Genomic DNA, 21392 nt, shown 5'->3' on the forward strand with positions numbered 1-21392 from the left:
TCGCAAGTACTAAAAGCGGCATAGGCATAGGCAAGATTTCTGATGGTAATTTTAAAAACCTTATTTTTATTGTAAACAATGCTTAACTAAATTATTTCGAATGGTCAACTAAAATTTTGATATCAGTTGTTGAGTAACAAGTGAGAAACCACTCACAATTCTTTGTTATGTAAACAAGGCTCTTGCGAAGTTTTGTTTACATATATAGTGCTTAATAGAAAATACCGTGTTTAAACAAAAATGAGGTGTTCCAAACACTAGAAACTGTTTAAGTTTGGTAAAAATTAAATTGTATATTGAAGAAATATGCCTAAAACGAACCTTTTACTAGTACATCTTAACAATGTAAACAAAAGCATGTCACGAGCCTTGTTTACATAACAAAGAATTGTTGGCTCTGTATCTCCCATGTACCTCGACAGCTGACATTCAAATTTTTGCTGATAGTTACAAATACTTTAGTTTAATATTCTAAACATTAAGAATAGGAAAATAATATTTGAAAATGTTCAGCTGAAATCGTGGTCATGCCCCTATAGCGTATCACTACACCATTTGAATCGTTCCGTTCTCGATAAGAACCGTTTTGTTTCCACATAAGGCCGTTCTGTTTAAACCGTTCAGAGTTCCGTTCCCAGACCAAAGCGTTCCGATCTCATCTAAAACCGTTCGGTTCCTCAAGCCTTTCGTTCCCACATGATCATTCGGGACTCGCGCGCCAGTCAGTCGTTGTAAGTCAGCACGGCGCTTGTTCGAGGTGGAATAAGACTATAATAATTGCTCTTGATTCGACACAATATTGTAAAGTAGCATAGGACTGGATTTTTTTTCATAGTTCAAATACATTAAAAGTTTACAGACAAATCACCAATTCACCACGACATAGCAGAGCATATTTCTATTTTGAAATAAAGGGGAGGTTATCTTTCACCAATGAATGTAAAGTAAAATCAGTTTACTGGAGATGAAAATACTAAAAAGAATAAAATAACGATAATGCGATATAATTCAGAACGACTTTTGGCATGTCTTATGGATATTCACAACCGGATGGGTTCAAAACTATTAAAGCTGAATCAGGACAAAACAAAACTCATGGTGTTCGTTCCGAAACGAAATAGATCTGAAAATCTTGACTTCCACATTTTGTCCGGAGGAAATATTATAACTGAGGCCGATTGTGTGAAAAATCTTGCGACAGTTTTTGACAAGTCGCTTACCATGGACAAACAGTGCAGTTCCGTTTCAAGATCATGCTACATGCATATTCGTCGGATAGGTAGCATTCGTCCATTCCTCTCTGAGGTCGCACGTAAGGTACTTGTGAAGTTTTTTGGTAACACCGAGATTAGATTATGGAAATGCCATATTATATGGAGTGAACAAGCAATACACGAACAAACTGAAGGGTGTACAGAACACTGCTGTCAGAGTGGTAATGCGGACAGAAAATACGAACACATTACGCCAATTCTGATCCAATTGCAGTCGAGTACCGTATTCAATACAAAATGTTGGTGTATGTTTACAAGTGTCTTCACAACCTGGCTCCTGGATATTTGTCGGAACTGATAACACCATCCATAACGGCGAGATCGCTAAGATCGGAATCAGCCTGTCTGGTTAAAGTAAGATTTTATGTCACACTGTAATTTAATTTCTTTTAATTGTGTTTTATTGTTGCTTTCCTCATTTCTACCCTTGTAAAGCGCCTTAGAGTAATTTGTTTTATTTGTAGCCAAGTGACAAGACATTTCTCTGTTTCCTTTATTTATTATATGCCAATAGGCAGCAGTGATCTAAAAAGAACAAAGTACAAATTAGTAATCAACAATCATGAATTATGTACAAAGGTATATCGAATGATGGTTCGTGATGTCATAAAGTAACCTAGTGCATGTGGTTTAATTATGTAATGTGTGCACACAACCTTTGATCAAACCACTCAACGCTAGATTCATATGCAAGTATATATAGTGAGAGTAACATAAATATAACACATGCTACTATTATGTACTCATGATAAAGTGTAAAAACTAATACACTCAAACTAGGCAACTTAACATGACATACAGACTCTTATGATGTACAATGGTCCTAAGACCTAACTTAACTGCTTCAAATTAATAACATACATAGTCACTACCAACAAGCAGACCTCTATATGTATAAAGCCAAGAAAAGTTTTCCGTCCAATGTTTCGTTTGATACATGCATCAAACAGGGAATTATAAGTTTCATTTCTTATCATTTAATTATGATATACTTATCCATCAACATAATCATCATCAAACTGATATATCATATCATGGTCACAAGTCAAAGTTTACAAGACAAGCTACTCCCTTATTATTAATATCAAAGACTACCTAAAAATGTAAAAAAAAAAAAAAAAAAAAAAAAAAAATAAAAAATAAAAAAAAAAAAAAAGATCATGGGTATTTACATATTGTGAAGTCTTATTCATGCAGGTAATGCGTTCAATTACCTTTCATTGTGTTTAAATGAACACAACTAATCGGTAAACAAATTGGAAACTAAAATCACCACCTCGACCTAATTTCGAACTGAGGAAACTAGTTCCGGAATACTACGTACAAATTCCACGATGTTGTTTTCATTACATTGCAACTCAAAATAAAGTTGTGACAACCATATCATTATGCATAACTATAGTTGAGAGGTACCTTATATAATTACTTCATTGTCTTATCAATTCTGGCGACCTAAAACAAAATCCACTAGAACAGTGCACATGCTGCATATGGCGGGAAATTAGTTCACCGAATACACAACTCGGGAAGAAATCATGGAATACAATTAAATGCACATATTCATCATAATTTACATTATTGCAGAGTAAGTAACAAGTAGCAAATGTACATAACAGCAAAGGTTCTTAAAGTAGAGGATTTGGCAGAGTAGCGGTGTGCTCTCAGCTGCAGCGTGAGGTAAAATGATGTCAGTCCTCGTCTGCACTCTTAACTACATCCGAAAAATACCAAGATAATCACGTTCTGACAAAATAAGAAATAGATATAAAAAAAATAATCAATTTGCATTTTTCCACATATATAAGGCGCTGCATAAATTTTATTTATCATCATTAGAGACATTATTTGTCTAAATGCGCATCTGGTGCATCAAAATTGGTACCGTACAAGTTTTACAATATTATTATTATTGATGGAAAGATGTCCATGCATTGTTTTTCTTTTGATTTGTCCATTGGGGATTTTTAAACAAACAGAATGTCAAATCGAAAGATCTATTTAAAGTAGTATACCTCTTAGACTAATGAAAGCGAAGATAACGAACAGTGATCAATCTCATAACTCCTATAAGCAATACAAAATATAGAGTTGGCAATAGAATAAGCAAGCACGGACCCCTGGATATACCAGAGGTGGGATCAGGTACCTAAGAGGAGTAAACATCCCCTGTCGACCGGTCACTAATATCAATTTGACATGTTTTGGTGAAAGTGTTGGAAAATTCAAATGAATTTGATTAATTACTTCCTAGTATAACAACTGGTGTGAAGTCATATTCGAAATAGGCATGAAGTGATCGATTCACTACGAGTTGCTCGAGTACTAGTCTGCGGAAGAATTGACATGGATTCCACTCTATAGTTCCCCGTATTTGGTGAAATTGGCTTTCCTTGTCTCTTTTTACATTTTGGCAGGTGTCTTCAAAGTATTTTAATGTATGTGTACCAAATGGGTACCATTACGTCTACCATCTAAGTCCCCATGATCATTGAAACAATGTGGGCATTCCCCTTATCGAATCTAAACGCAAATTAAATCATCTTTATAATCATCTTTATAATGAAAATAATTAATATTTACGACTTTCAAACCAATATGTTTATCATCCATTTTTAAATTGCATGCACATGTATTGATAAATTTCAGATGATATAAATACCGTATGGATGTGATGAAACTTTCAAACAGTGTAACGCGCTATATAGGGTGTATTAAAAGTACATATCTGTAGTTAAAAGCCTTTGATTTAAAGGTTACAAAAATACATGTAATACACCTCATCCCACCCCTGGTATAGCCAGGGGTCCGTGTTTGCCCAACGCTCTATTTTGTATTGCTTTTGGGAGTTATGAGATTGATCACTGTTTGTTATGTTCACCTTTCATGTACAGAGTTATAATATACTTTTAAAAAAAAAAACGTGCATTAATGAATTAAAGAATTTTACAACGTTTTTATTTTTAGTTAAGGATGACAGTGTTGTTGATATCGGACCTTAACTGACCTAATGCAATTTCTAATTTTAGATAAAAAGGTTTTTTTCTATTGATTACACTAGTCTAGATACAAATATGAAAAGATGCAAATATCCCCACCCACGTGGAATGTAAGACACATATAATGGTATTTACTTTTATCCCCATCCATCCATTTTAAGATATTCATCATTTTAATTAAATTAAACATTCATTTAGGCATGGACTTTCTCTTTCCTGCAATGTCTATGTATGAATCAAAAGTACCTAAATACAGTATGTGAAATCGAGATTGAACCGTTGGTTCCAATATTGGCCCAAAGCGTTCCATTTTCGATGAGAACCATTCGTTCTCGATAATAGCCATTCCGTTCTTACTGAGATCCGTTCCGTTCAAAGCGTTAAACGGCCGTTTGCAAACTAAACTGTTCCTTTTCAAACCTTTCATTGTTCGTTCACTGTTCCAATGGCGTAGTAGAACGCTTCAGGATCTGTACCTTAATAAATATATATCAATTCAAATATTTGCAAACAAAGAATGAGACGATTTACAATAGCAAAGAAAGTATATGTTTACCCTAGATCGGAATTTCACTAAGTAATCTATAGTTTTTTTTATATATATATATAGCTGTTTCGCTATTGGTTTTATTATTGTCTTTCAAACGTTTTAGTGAATGTAAAACTTATACGGTACCAATTTTGATGCACCAGATGCGCATTTCGACAAATAATGTCTCTTCAGTGATGCTTAACCGAAATGTTTGAAATCCGAAATAACTATGAAGTTTTAGAGCTAAATATAGCCAAAAACAGCGTGCCAAAAAAGTGGAGCCAAATTCGTCGAAGGATAAGAGCTGTGCATGAGGGAGATAATCCTTAATTTTGAAATGAATTTCTAAATTTTATAACAGCAATTTAATATACATCCGTATTGAATGTGTTGTTCTCTCATGATTAATCATAATCGACTTATTTAATGCGGTTTTATCATCATCAATGTTTCTTTCACATCGGTACCGCGAATAATGATAGGATAACACAGAGGAAACCATTCCGTTGAATTCCAAGGACCGTTTAGGAAGGTTCTACAGCAAGCATTAAACCACCATCCTCCCCTGTAAAGTGCGGCACAAGATTCTTCCCAGGCATCATTATCCTGATCAGGTGCACTGAAACGACTACCAGCGGCAATCTTGCGTACTGATTCAGAACCCGGAATGTATGTCGCATTTCCCAATTTGTCCCCTATAGTGAGAGAAGACAAAAAATGTTTCAATGTATTTTAGGTTACTTGATCGGTTAACATGAATTTGAGTTTCATTGTGTGATTAAGTTTGTATTTTGGAAAACCTTCAATTGATGTCACCAGTTTTCAGTGAGAAGAATTATATGTAAACCTATATTAAACGACTGGTCCATTCTAAGGTGAGATTTACATGATACCGCTCCTAGGCCTCTAAGACACCTTGAATTTTTGTTTTTAATGTTGAGCACTTGGCCAAGGAACAGTCGTTACCTACTTCAATGACTCATAAATGTTGTAGTCTGGGATTGAACCCGGTGCTACCGTTGAATTCGGGGATAAATAGGCGCTATATAGGGTTTTCAATTCATCATATCATCATTTTATGACGAGAAGTACTTTTCAGTGGATAAAATTATTGAAATGAAGATATAAATTCTTCGTTGATTTTTTGCTACTTCCAATCTATAATATAGAATGAGTATTTATACTTTGAAGCGAATTTAATCTGTAGTCGTCTTTCATTTAAATACTTGAATTAGATTGTCATTTATTATTTATTTTCACAAGTCAATAAACATGACATAGAGAAATGCATAGATACTCAAAATAAAATGTATATATACATGCGTGGTGAGGTTACATATACAATAATGAAGATTACAGAAAATAATTGGTAAATCACCTTCAACTTGGAGGGTTGACTACCTCCTTTATAGTTTCAATAAATCTTGATAAATTCAACAATTTAAATTTGTAGAAGAAAATGATTCCTGAAAGTTTGAAATATTTGGTCTGTGATTAAAACAAATTTGCGGGTTTTTTTTCGGAAGTCTTTTATTTTTTCACATGAAAAAAATATAATGAAATTCGTTGCCTATTTCAAAATCATAAAACTTACAATTTCTATCTGCTCTGGAGATGCTAGACCATCTCCCTGTTTCTATTATATATCAATAAAGCTTTTAATATTTTATCCATTTAATTTCGATACCATTTAATTGTTTTTATATATGACCTGATAAAATAAATATGACAATTTTAGGTTGTTTTTTGTTGTTGGTTTTTTGGTTTGGTTTTTTTTTTTTTTTTTTTTTTTTTTTTTAATTTTTTTTTTTTTTTTTTTTTTTGCCCTGGAACAGAATTCTCCAAAATGTTAAATGCAAATAACATTACCAAAATCCCTTATTTCGCATGCATATAACAACATTGGCATGATAATTTCATCAAAAAAGTGCAATTGGTCAGTAATCGATACATTTAGATTTCGCGCCTTTTTAAAGATTCCGTGCATAGCCTATGTTGTCTTGTTTGCTAAAAAAAAATATTTGGTTTCATAGAAGGATCCAGATCTGGAGAAGGAAACATCCAAATATTTAATGTTTGGCAACATCGAGCTCTTTACCATCATAGAAGTAACGATAGTTACTAGGCAATCTACCTTTTGGGAAAAAAATAATTTAGATCTTTTAAAATTTTAAGAGTCTGGGTGTTTTCTTCTCTAAATTTGGAACCTTCCATTAATTATATTAATTAATGATATGAATGGTGTATATTTACATGCAATTGCATCATTCAAATTTATCAACACCAGTATATCATTTAATTATACGATAAATATGACGAAACACAGATATATATTTACGATATTTTCGTCAGAGACAAGTATCACTTAAGAATTCTTAAAACGTAACATAAAAGTTTTGTTTAAGGTAAGGTTTGCGACATTTTGACATGTAGCGAACAAAGTCATGTTTCATATCAGTATGTTCAGTAGGAATTTATCTTTTAAAAATTGACTTTTAAAATTGCCCGTGTTATTTTTTGACCAGATGGGCTTATTTTTGTGATGTTTTACATTTTCGGGATCTTTGTACAAAAGGGAATATTAGTGGCATAAAAACTGCACGGCAAACTTATGGGGTAAAAAGCTGATATAATTTTTAAAAAGAGTATTATCTTTAAGATTACACTAATTGGTAGAAAATGTTATTTTAAAACACAAAAAATGTCACTTTTTATATCTTGAATAAAATTTAAATTGGTTGCCATGGCAACACAAAATGCATATTGAGCAGCTTTACAAGGTCTACGTCAGAAAAAATTCACTTTAAACATAATATTTGGACCATAAACATTTAAGAAAGCATATAGAATTACTACCCACCGGGCTTTGTTTCCATGGTAACAGATTAAAAAGAATCATTTCATTTATGCGATTTGTCACTTTGTTTTATAATTGTATAACTTTTGAAGAGTTCATGAATAAGATACAATTCCAACCCCAAAATGATAAATGATATTTATATATATTTGTCAAGTATTGTAGTATCACATTTATTAGAAATTAAGATGCTGAGTTTTTTTGTTGTTATGTTTTTGTCTAAATTCAATACAATATTTTCAATATCCCGGCGGATTTTCCACGGTCCTGCTTCGTCATAAATTCCGTGTTACATTAGCCCGAACCTGTCTTATATACTACATCTTTGAAATAAATTCCCTCTTCTTGTTCCATTGCTTGATGTTTGTTTACATAGATGAACATACAACTGTAACCTTCGCGACATATAAAGCCCGATCAGTGGTGGATCTAGAATGTGTGTGTGTGTGGGGGGGGGGGGGTAACGTAAACTTAGTAAAAATGACACTGATAAATCTGTTTTATGTCGACGTTGTGCAGATATTCCTCAGACAAAATTAAGACTATTTTAAGATATACTAGAGAAGACCCCTTTTTTATTCTTACCTGATCATATCAGTCGCGTTTTCTACATTTCAAAGTTCATGCGATAAATCTCTCGATCGGCGCAAGTAGATCAAAGAAAATAATTTATAAATGATCATTTGAGAAACATTACTTTTATGTTGCTATGGAGATTTACACATACGCCGCCAAACTCCCCGTCGAGGCCTCATTACGTCACCTACGAATAGACCTCTCCTATGTGACGCACCACAATATACAGATTTGTATATTGTGAGTCCGCGATTATCACGCAGACAAATTACACTAAAAAAGTAGTTCGCAGTTAAAAGTTTGAAGATATTAATATTAAGAGCATTAATATAAAAGTATGGATTTTATTTTAAACATAAAATGATCAAAAGATCATTAAAAAGTAGGGAGACTCTGTTCAAATTATTGTGTAAAGTAATGAACTTGATGTTTACGTTCTTGTTTTGAAAGTTGTTTACGTTTGACGTTATGTTTTTTCGTCATTCTACAGTGACGTCACAGTATACGCGGCCTAAGAAATCGCTATCCCATAATGCCTAAGTGGAAGAGTTTGGTTTGTGAGCAAACGAACTCTGGTGGAAGTTTGATACGCCGCTTGACACTTGACAGCGGTAGTAGATAGCAAGTAAATATTATGACATTTTCCCTCGATACAACTATGACGTGACGCATGTTTTCATTATGACGTCATAAAGCACGAAGTCCATTGAGGTATACCAAGAGTTATCTCCCTGTTGTTGCGAACCTTACCTAAGTAGACAATTTAGAAATAAAAAAGAAGTACCAGGAACTTCCCAGAATGCAGGAATTTGCACCATCTACCGCAGAGCTTCTGGTGGCCTAGGTAGTTCCCAGGCCCCTAGCCTATTGCAAGTAACCTTTAAATCAGCTTTCTTTATTATTATCATTTTAAATCAGATCTGCGTACAGCGATTACAATTACTAGAACTTGGGAAACAAGTAGCAAATTAACAAAGCAATATAGCAGTATAAACTGTCTCAAGACCCCCCTAAGATCTTATATTCACAAGCAAAAGGTGTAAATGGGATGGGGATGGAGATTGTGAAAAGTAGCTAAAAGATCAAGTGCTACATATGTACATCCCCCTTTCACAATTTCATGGATCTACCTATGACCTATGTTTACGTGTTAGGATTGACGAACCTATGACACGAGCAGGGTTTGAACTTGCGACCCGACCGCCCCCTCCCCCCAGTTACGAAGGGAACATAACCACTCAGCTACCGGTGATTAGGTAAACGAAGTAATCCGTAATTAGTATGAAAAGAACGGCCTAACAAATGTTATGAAAGACGTCAGACAGCATTCTAATGACAGGTTGTGTTTGTAAATTAGATCGTTACGGCTGCCATAGAATTTGCGAAATGCTGACATAAAACGAGACCTTGAAACCCCAGAAACATCAATTTATTCAGTAGTCTATACCTCGCTTTAAAAACTGATCTTACGCAGAACTTGCATATCGAATCAGTTGAGAGATATGAAATACATTTTGTCAGTGGTTATTTGAGTTGACTTTTGCTACAAATTCAGAAATTGTTTGAATTCTTAAAGAAAAAATCAGCTTAAGGTATCACTGGGCTTTTTGCATAACTGATATATGTTTTTAAATGAATTATAATTTACCGTACTTAATTTGGGAAAGAAATTAGAAAATATGAACATTATTTTGCATTCATGCAATATTTCCATGATTAAGTCGCACATCATTTAGACGTCTGCTGAAGAGGTAATACACTAAAACGATGACTCCTTTAAACGGAGATTGTTTTATGGTGTGTAATCTTATGCTAGCATCATCCGGTCAAAGCAATAATGCAGAACTGAGATATAGGCTGAAGCCACCTTTGTCACGGACCTTTCGAAAAAGAATAATTTATTTTAACTATATCTAGCTCTTAGCAGGGGCGGATCCAGGAATCGCGGTTAGAGGGGGCGCACTTTTTTAGACAGGGGGTGTGGGGCCGTCTTGAGGCCCCTAATGGGTCCAGGGCGAAGGCCTTGTTTGGGGGCGAGCTCCTGCATTTTACAGTTTTTATTGGGCTTGAAATATGTCTCATATGTAGTCCTTTTTACTATTATTGTCATTTTTTGACAGGGTGAAATTAATTAAAATGACGCAATTTTTAAGGGTTTTGGGGAAAAAAAATTAAGTTCTCCCAATAAAAGTAACTTAATAAATCAAAAGATTTGGTCATTTATTTCTCCGAAAGGGGAAGAAATTATTCCTTCTTTTATCGTTTACATTTTTCTAAACAAGATGCCACTATTTACCTTAAATTTGAAAAATGACCCCCATTAAATCCGCCACTGCTTAGGGTCGTAGCAATGGGTTTTTTTTAACGTGCAAATGTTTGCCTCAACACGGGACCTTCGCTCTTAATTTCATATCCAAAAGTCCCATGATTCTCACTTCCATATGCTGATCGCTTGGCGAAAGACCATTCAGTACGTATGTGTAGCGTCTTAGGTTTGTCATGAGCGAGCCTCGAACTCAAGACTCATTCTGTGTATCAGTGGGTGACGACGTACAAAATGTGTCTTTCGTGGTGTTTGGGAGATAGATCACTCTTAAGTTATGTATCCCTAACTGAGGAATTAACTACTTTGCTCACGATTGAAAACTTGGCTTTGGTAAGGAGTACATGCTGACCCGTGACAGGGATGCAATATACATACATATAAAGGACACCAGTGTGGGTTAGAAAAGATGATTCAGTCAGTCTCCTCCTCTTTATTTAAATGTAAATGACATCAGAACGGATCAAAAACAAAGACGCAGCGCCACCAATCTCCCTGGTCGTGTGTTTAATTTTCTTTACTCAAATATACAGGATGTACACAATACAGATTTTTTTCCTGCATAATCTTCTTGAAAACTTAGGCCGATTGGGCCAACTCTCTCTCTCTCTCTCTCTCTCTCTCTCTCTCTCTCTCTCTCTCTCTCTCTCTCTCAGACGTACCGAGGGTTCCTGTCGCTGATCCATTCAGAAGGAGCCTGTATTTATCAACCTCAATAGACACGGAGAACTGCTCATACAATTCATACAATGTTGTATCATTTTTTAAACTGATGGAAACATACAACGATGATTTCCCGCCCTTCGTGAGTTGATGGATTACGTCATTTCCTGAAATGTTCATCACTTGATAATTCAATATCTCAATAAATATCTATGAAGCATTCCTACAATAATGCCGTAATTTTATCAAACGAAGTAATTCTAGACATGTGGATTGAATCATATTGATTTAATAAATAAGTCAGATGCAATAAAACACAATGTTTAGATAGATTGATAGTTAGAGATATAGAGAGAGAGAGAGATATATCGTTACAAGCTGCTCTGGGTTCCTGACTTGACAAAAACATGCTGGTTTCCGACTCATTAGTATCACCTTTAAATTGTCAACAAATGTTAATTGAAACCTAATTTCGTCGTTTTAAATATTATGCTTCATCAAATATGGCGATGTTGGCATTAAAGATGGAGGTATGTAGTCTGATCAGGGGAATATGACTCTACCCGGATTGTATTTCAAATTTTATATGATCACCGTAGAATGTTTTAATTCAAAAACCGCAATTAATTTCAGTGAATCCTTGATTAGCTTTCCCCATCAGAGATAAATTTAGCTTAATAGGCTAAACAACAAACTGATTGTAATCGGGCAACACGGGATGCTTATTCCTTCTAGGAACCTGATTCCACGTTTGATGTTTCCAGGTGTCCGTGTTTGCCCTACTCTCAATTTCATATTATTTGTAGCATTGATCACTGTTCACTATCTTCGTCTGTTTCTTATATCAGCCAAATAACAAATTCATTTCCAATACATGATTAAACTGCTAGTACGTCTGAAATACAATGTAATATTGCAATTAGTCAAACCGTCATTGCAACCATGTTTATGAAAGGTAAATTTCAATATATAGGTAGATGTACTTCTATAAAGCGAGTTTTGTTAAAATTTTAGCTATGCAAACAAAATCATACACATGTGGAGTGGCAAAATGTGCACGCTATATTAAGTTTGCCCTTACGTATAATGTATTTCTTGAATATTAGTATGTACTGTAGACTAGTAAATTCATATTGATAAGAAATATGCAAGTGTGATCGGTCGACAAGGGATGCTTGCTCATTCTAGGCGCCTGATCCGACCTCTGGTGTGTCTAGGGCACCGTATCTGCCCAATTCTTTATTTTGTATTGCTTATAGGAGTTATAAGATTGATCACTGTTCGTTATCTTCACATTCCATGTCATACATTACTCTGACACTTGTATTTCTTGCAGGTAAATACGTAGCATCTGAGAAGCAAAACCCTCGTACTTATCATATAGGAAATACACATGTTCACCAGTAAACTGTATGTTTCCAGTAATGTTATATTCATTCCCCGTCATAACTCACTTTCGGCAATTGTCTCATTGGATGTTTAAAAATAACAAGAGTCTACGAATTACAAATGAAAAGGAAGTAGCATTTTTGTTACTATTTGACACATGTATTTTCGAATCGATGGAAGTTTTTCAACTTTAAAATGTTATAAGGTGACAGTTATAGGATACATTTGTCCTTTACATTCCAAATACCATCTGTGTACTAACGTTCAGCGAAATCAATATGATTTTGAGTAGAACAAGCATTGAGGGTATTGAATCAGTGATAAAATTCCCTTACCCTCGCCCCAATTAATCGACGGATGCACAGGGGCTAAGCCCGTTTTGGGCCCGAACTCTGTGATACCATAAATATAGAAAGGGGTCTAACTCTGACACAGATTAAAAAAAAACTAACCACTCGCTTCAAATGCCTAAAAAATCTTAAACTAGGTCAGATATGCGTAGTTTGTCGTTTTCCATGCATAAATTAATGTTTTAACTACTTGCATGCCAAATCTCAAGTCACTGGTTCTTAAAGTAACAAAGATATACGTCATCGTTCTCTCGATTTCACTTGTTTATTTTTACTAGGACATTTACCGGTCCAGGTCACGGAGTCGTTTCTCGCCTATGACAGCAGCGAAATTCAGACTAGTATGGAAGATTTCGGACCTGTCAATTAAAATTTCACATCAATTATACGCTACTTACTTCCTCATATTTTAATAATGTTCTTCGTGTAGACGTTACACGACTTATTTTTCCTTAGCCGCATCAGCTGTTGACAAGAGCTGCCGTTTTAATGAACGCACTAAATACCCGATAGACTTAAAATCTCAAATACCTTAAAACTAATCAAAACATTATTCTTGTGATATTGCACTGAGAGAAGGAAATTGAACATTATTTCTTGGCTTTTTTAATTTTTTGTTTTTGTTTATTCTATTTCATTTAGATTATTATCACCCATTTCCCCCTTCTTTAAAGTTTTAGACATTTCGGGTATTTAGTGTATCAGCAATCACTAATAGTCCATGTCAAGAACGGGAACAAAATCTGTTCGTACTAGAATAGCACTGTGACAATAAGAATCAACATACCAATCCAATAAGCCTCCGGGATCCCGAACCCAGCTTTATATTCATTCCACGTTCGATTAAAATCCACGAATCCTGACATTCTTCTTTGTATAGCCTGTACAATGTTAAAAAAGTAAAAGTTATTTTGTTATAAAGACCTGGTCCCGTGACATTAAAATATTACGAGTTCATTTTTCCCACTTTAATAAAAGCATATTGTAAAATCAAAAGGCTTGTTGTGAACAAGGAAAGCGGAAATTACATAGAAAACAGGGAGTCATCCTCAGAATCCACCGTTTTCTGATTTTCATTGTCATGTATATGAAGATGACGATAACGAACAGTGATCAATCTCATAATTCCTGTAAGCAATACAAAAAAGTTGTGCAAACACGGACCCCTGGATACACCAGAAGTGGGATCAGGTGCCTAGAAGTTGTGAGCAGTCGACAGGTTTGAAATTATCAAGACTTATCAGATAGATAAAGATATATATATATATATATATATATATATATATATATATATATATATATACATGTGTGTTATGAGATTGATCACTGTTCGTTATCTTCACCTTTTATAAGATACATAGAGATAGATAGATAGATAGATAGATAAATGTAGAGATAGATAAAATTACCGTCCATCCTCCGCCACTCGTCTCCATATCGCAATAGACGCTGATTGCTTGGCTTGATTTCCCAAATGGTTTAATTTTGTAAACACCTGATCGAGTGTGCCCTTTTTCACGAACTTCCCTGCAGTCCACAGCCCAATCTGTACGAGAGAAAAGACCCACACAAATAAATATTTTGAACACACTGTTGTTAATTGTATCTCATTGTACATATAAGCAATGATAATGAAAACCATTATTTATGAAATCTATATGAATCACGAATCCTTTCTCAGTTACAATACATGTAATTACATGGAAGATTGCACTCTATGAAGTGTTTGAAAAAATTAGATCACTAAGTTAGGAACGTTTAATCACAGCAGGTTCATCAACATCATGACTCAAGACGATAAACTGAGAAAATATACTTAAATCAAACTTTTTGATTTCTTATATCTTAACAGTAGCTGAGTATTTCGTTACTAGCTTGAAAATACGGATGTATATTTAATTGCTGTGATAAAATTTAGAAATTTATTTCAAAATTAAGGATTATCTCCCTCATGCATAGTTCTTATCCTTAGACTAATTTGACTCCAGTTTTTTTTTTTTTTTTTTTTTTTTTTTTTTTTTGGCACTCTGTTTTTCCCTAAAATAGCTCTTACAAGTTTATTATTTCGGATTTCAAAAATTTCGGTTGAGCATCACTGAAGAGACATTATTTGTCGAAATGCGCATCTGGTGCATTAAAATTGGTACCGTATACGTTTTACATTTATCCAGCACATATCTAAATGTTTAAACGCAACTACAGGTTTATAAAAATTCAAATGCAAACACGTACTGAAAATTTTATTCGTGTATGAAAATTATTTCAAACGTTAACTGGATTTGAAGTTTAGACTTCAGAATATTCTCAATTTAGGATCTTGAGGTCAGGTTATAGTTTATGTGTGCATAGTCTGATAGTAATCGATCTATATTAGGATAGATATATCAAAACACACTATTTATAGGATCATGTATAAACATATCTGAACTGTCTTTATCTCATGTTTCAAATAAAGCAAGTAGGCATGATTGTAATGCGTATCCCGGTGACGTTTGTCGTTTGGTTGAAATCCGCGTCTGAATTGCGTTGACTTCGCATAATGCAAAGTCGATGTGATGATGTTGTCCATGCAAACACAAATTGAAAATCTTTTTAAAAATCAATGTATTTGGGGGGGGGGGGGTAATATATTGTGAATATGTTATATTTAGAGTATGAGTTTTCTACTGTATTGGAGATACAGGGCGGGGCTTAAGGCGAGAGCGACAGCTATGTGACGCGACCCCTAAACGATGTTTGAATTTTAACATGATCCTTTGATTGATCAACCAATCAGATAACTTTAGTCAATTCATCACGCGTGTGAAAGTATCAGAGAGCGCGGAAATTTCAGCCAGGATGGAAGGTAACCCTAGGCGTAATAGCGAGTTCGATCTTGGATTTGATTTTGACTTGGGCCTGCCACCGATTGACGAGTATTTGATCAATGAAATTGATGATATTACGCTATCGCAAGCATGTGAAGCGTTGGAATCGGAAAATGCTGTATTTGAGGGATTGCTGGATCTCTCATTACCCCCCAGATCCTTGCTTCTGGTGCCATGGAGATCGATAGGTCTAGTCCGGATCGGGACGAAAGCCGTTTTGGTCCACCAGTGAGTGATATTGAGAAAAAGAATTTGCTTAAAGACCAAGAACACGTGAACACAAAAAATAACGCTAAATGGGTAATGAATTTGTTCGAGAAATGGCGTGTCAGCAGAAGGGAAAATATTCCAGAGTTAAATCAAATGACGTCACAGCAAATGAGTTCTGGTTAGGACGATTCGTTATGGAGGCGCGGAAGAGGAATGGTACTGAATATCCACCAAGATTTATTTACCTGATACTGTGCGGGCTTTTACGATTTTTAAAGGATAACGGCGTTTACGACAAGACTTTCCTAGATGAGACTAATGGAGAGTTCGCTGAATTCCGGAAATTGGTTGACGCAAGGATGAAATCCTTAATAGACAAAGGATTGGGATGTGATGTTAAGCAGGCAGACCTTGTTCTACTACAAGATGAGGAAACACTGTGGCTAAAACACGTGTTTGGAAGAGAAACGGCTGAACAGCTGCAACATGCCGTATTCTTTTATGCGTGCAAAATATTTGGACTTCGGGGACATGATGAACACCATGATTTACATTGCGAGCAATTCAAGATCAGCGAGGATAGTCATGGGAGAGACATCCAGTTCACATGGAGGGCCACGAAAACTTATAAGGGCGGCTTAGGACACCTCAATGTGCAGTCTAAAAACCTTAAACACCATTCTCCGCCTGGTAAGTACTGAAATTGAATGTAGCAATTTCTATTTTCATTCATACAATGAAACTTCTTATTATTCATATCTTTGGTCAAGATCACCATTGCCTGTCAGAATCTTGGATTATTAAAACAATAGCATTAGTTTTTGTTGCAATACCCCCACCACCATACACACACAAATGTTTGGACAGTTGAGTTGAACTTCATTGATTTCATTTATATTGTAGGAGATCGTTGCATTGTTGACTACTTCGAGCCGCATTTGGGGTCACTGGGGAATACCGGTGCATTTTACAGACGACTACTACCTCCCACGGATGAAGCTCAGATACGTTTCAGTTGGTTGGGGTAAACAAGCGCAGAACAAATGGAAGTGGAAGTTTCGAAAATTATGGATCCACCCCAGAGCAAATCAGTGTCTGTGAAATCATAATATGTTGAGCCCCCCGCTGAAGAAAGTGAAATGTGAACATGGAGAAGTTCGTATTTTGCAGGACCTTGCTAACTCAAACAAGACAGTTTTTGCCAATTGTAATTTTAATTTCAGTATTGGAAATTAAGGATTGTTTTGACATTTTGTTTTCGTTCAGACTCTGTTGTCATTTATGCCAAATAGCTGCATTAAAATTCATGCAAGTTTTTTCTACTATTAAAAGTTGGCAGTAGTTCAAGTATACCTGTGCTGTATTAAAGATATATTTGGAACACTTACGTCTCCTCATTTACATGATACCCGTCCCTCACAAGTGTTCAGTATCACAGTTACAGAATAGGTTATTTCTGTACTAAATGCTACCAAATCGTGTCACAATGATGTATAAATAGTATTAAAGCAGACAACATTTCTGAGGTAGACTGTACATACTTTGTATTGCATGTTCTTCGTTTACATGTACTTGTATTTTTACGCGCAACTGAAGGGTTACTGTGATCGAGTGGTTAGAGCATCGCGCTCAACATCACACGGCCTCTCACCTCTGGTCGGAGCGGGTTGGAATCCCGCTCACGCCGGTAAGTGAGAAAGTTTCCGAGTTTACATGCGAGACGTCGGTGGTCTCTTCCCATGTACATTGTATCTGGGTTCTCTCTTCCACTAACAAAAACTGGGCGCCACCAGATAAATGAAAAATTGTTGAGTGTGGCGGAAAACAGCAAAACAATCAAAACATATTTACGCACAACTGCACCGAACACGTTGAAAGTATATTTGCAGCATATATGATGTTGAAGTGGCACGGTTTTCTATTTGTTGAGATTTACCATGTTAGAATACATCTCATTTGATTAATATTAGGCTTAAAATAAAAATTGATTTGTTTGATGTACTCCGACCGACCCGTGAAATTTGCCCCGACCCGATCATTTTTTCCGCACTTGGAAATTTTAGGGTTTTTTTTTTTATTTGCTCCCTGGAAAATAGACATTCTTCGAATTAGTATTAAACTTAATGCCATTTTTTTTTATTTGGACTAGTTGTTTTACAGAATTCTTGATATCAAAATGTCCTTAGGGCATCTTTCGGTTCTACTTTCACTTTGATAATGACCATTTGTTAATCCGGGAACTTTTCAAAAAAATTTCTATGTGAACGATCAAATATACCGCATCACAGCTCCAAATTACCACATTATCTACCAGCAAGATAGAACAAGGAGCTACGAACTCCCCCGTCGAGGCCTGATCGTATTTATGTACAAAAGTTTGAAAGCCATGCATGTTATTTAGATAAAAAAATCACGTGGGATAGCGCACCAAAATTATGGCGGACCACAAGTCGGCGCTTAAGTTGATGGTCTATATTTCTGAAAAGGCACGCATATTATTTTGATTTTGGATTATCTAAATGTTATGACGATTTAATAGGTGAACGGCACTTTTACTTTGCTCTTAAACTGAGACATACGAATGGAACACGATCGTCAAAACAATTTGAACGATGCGGGAAAGTCTGCATTAAAATTATATTGGGTAATATTAAAACTTATTGTAAATTGCTGTCATCATGCAGTTCACTTGGATATTCATGGATCACATTAAAGTGTTTAAGTGATTGCTATTATGAATGTCGGAATCGACTGATGGTAACAAAAAGGGGTGTTAATTTATTTATTAACAACTGTAGAGGTCCTCATCCGTGACGAATGCAAAACGTCCTGAGTAAATTTCAGAAGACATTGGAAGATTTACGTGTATTATATACAATGTGTACAAAATGAATGTCCTAAACTCTATTCTGTCTGGCAGCGTTATGTGTTTAATGAAAACATCAGAAAATTTGTAAATCTGATTTTCAAAAACCAAAAAAAAAAAAAAAATACCGACCTACCTACCTGACTTGAAAAATGTGGGTCGGAGTACATCAAACAAAAACATTTTTAATGATGGCCTTAATATAATTTACATGGATTCAGACAGGTATTGAAATATTTTACTAATGCACGTGTAGATGAATTTTAATTCTCTATATTTACATTCATATTTTAAATCGTATAGCATACAATATACTGGGAAGGTAATCTCTACAATCTACAATCAATTCAGCACCAACTTTTCCAATGTTTCAACAAAGAAAAGACGCACTAACAAATATATCAATTGTATAATTCTCAGAATACATGTTCTTGACGTTTAAATTGTGTTTGAGACGAATTTTTTATATATATAATGTTTGCGTCAATAAAATCAAATGAGCAGTTCCGATCAAAAAGGGCTCTTACGTAATTTAGTACTAAGGTATGAACTAGTCGGTGTTGATATATTCAAGAAATAAAGTGTATATCTTCGTAGATGTTTGATGATAACCTCAGAGGTCAAAAAATTTTGTTTTGAAACATAGTAAGTCATGACCCTGACACGAATACACATATCAGAGGTGGGATCAGGTGCCAATGATGATTAAGCAACCCCTGGCGACCGGTCACACAATCTGTGAGCCCTATAACTTGATCAGGTGAACGATGAAACCATCCACAAAACCAAAACTTATTTTCATTCTATTACAGCTGTTTCCCTATACAGCTACAAATTAGGTCACTTCGTGACGTCGTGACAGCTTCCAAAACGGAATACAGTCACATGTTTTTGCTGATGAAAAAGGTTTATACTATACAAATATAAAACAATAAACTCATCCGAATTTAACATTTTAGCTTTCGTTTAATTTTAATGTTTAATTTTTATTTTTTGTTCTGTCTTTTGAAAGATTCATTTTTATTTCATCTTCTTAAACCTTTTCTATTTGTATACCTTGTAACTTATTTACTGTAAACTGCTATATATATTATTTATTTTATTATTATCATATTTTTCCTTATTTTACATATAACAGTTATAGTGCTTCTTAACAATCCTTAATGCTGTGGTTTGAATTTAATGCTTAAATTTTATAGTGAAAAACTTTTGTTTGATTTGTATTTCATTCTTAACTTCTGAAACTGTCTAGCTATACAGTATGCGTGTAAATATGTATTTATATTGTTTTTGTGCATGCTTATCTTGTGATATTTTATTTTGCCTGTGATAGTCGGTTTAAGAGCTCTGTAGATATCATGTTATTTGTTACTATTGTAACAGTGCCGACTTTAAATAAAATTTACTTGCTTACTTTTTTCGGATATAGGATTATATTATTTGGAGAACGCTTTCTGGGATATAGTATATATATATATGATTGATTGATTGTATTTATTTAACGTCTCACTCGAGGATTTTTCACTCATATGGAGACGTCACCAAGACCGGTGAAGGGTACAAATTTAGGCCTTTGTTCTGCGCTTACGACCATTGAACAGTGAGGGTTCTTTAGTGTGCCACACCTACTGTGACACGGACATCAGTTTCTAAGGTCATCTTCGAGGAACCCTGACATTCACTTGAACCTGATACCGAGCGTCTGGCGATTGAAACTGTCACTACCTGTTTTAGGGTCTTGGGATTCGAATCCCGGCCTTCCGCATGTGGGGCGAACGCTCTAACCTATCGACCTCTAGCGGCGGTTGTATAAATAGATAGATAGATAGATGGATGGATGGATAGATAGAAAGAATATGAAGGGACACACACTAAATTCCTTTGCAATATATTAAAGCGCGCAATTGAGAAGTTAAGAAGAAAAACGAGAGTTGTGAGACAACATACCGTCGGGGCAAAAGTACCTCCATCCTGTTTCATCAACAGTCATGTCTGATCGGTCACATGACTGAAGGATACGGCACTTCTTTAGTTGGGAATTAAAGCCAAAACATGCACAAAATTCACCACACAGCGGAACACTCAATGAGGGATTTTGAATGATATTTTTTCATCAGGCTGATATTCGACACCTTGCTGTCAAGTGAGGGATCCATCGTGTAATGTTGAGATATCACGTCTGCTTTTGACAAAGTACATAGGACGAAATACAGAAAGTAGCGAATGACGTTCATTCTGTCCGTAAGAGACCCAGTACAATTATTAGCACAGGTGAATTCAAGTAATGATCAGAAAAACTCTCAGTCCACGACAGAAGTCTTCACTACCTGCTGTCTGACTTACAGTCGCTTTATATACTTAAAACTGTACATTGTTCGTTTCCTCCCACTGTTTATTACGGTATCCTGTCGCCATGAAATATTTAAATAAATCGGGGACACTGGTGCACCAATTGGAGTTTGCGTATTTGACAACAGTTGAAAATAATG

The 21392-nt window shown here is 35.1% G+C and overlaps 1 protein-coding gene across 1 annotated transcript; it reads right to left on the reverse strand.

Annotated features, from left to right (window-relative positions):
• Positions 1–4693: 4693 nt before the first annotated feature.
• LOC130049734 (angiopoietin-2-like) lies at positions 4694–21275 on the reverse strand. The gene is made up of 7 exons (XM_056147686.1): positions 21247–21275; positions 20851–20984; positions 14370–14506; positions 13748–13841; positions 11221–11388; positions 5270–5497; positions 4694–4746 (listed from the first exon to the last, which is right to left on the reverse strand). The coding sequence occupies exons 1-7, from the start codon at positions 21273–21275 to the stop codon at positions 4694–4696; spliced, it is 843 nt and encodes a 280-aa protein (XP_056003661.1).
• Between the last annotated feature and the right edge of the window lie 117 nt (positions 21276–21392).

The sequence above is a fragment of the Ostrea edulis genome, chromosome 8 (genome assembly GCF_947568905.1).
Source record: "Ostrea edulis chromosome 8, xbOstEdul1.1, whole genome shotgun sequence".
In the NCBI taxonomy this organism is placed as follows: Eukaryota; Metazoa; Mollusca; class Bivalvia; order Ostreida; family Ostreidae; genus Ostrea; species Ostrea edulis.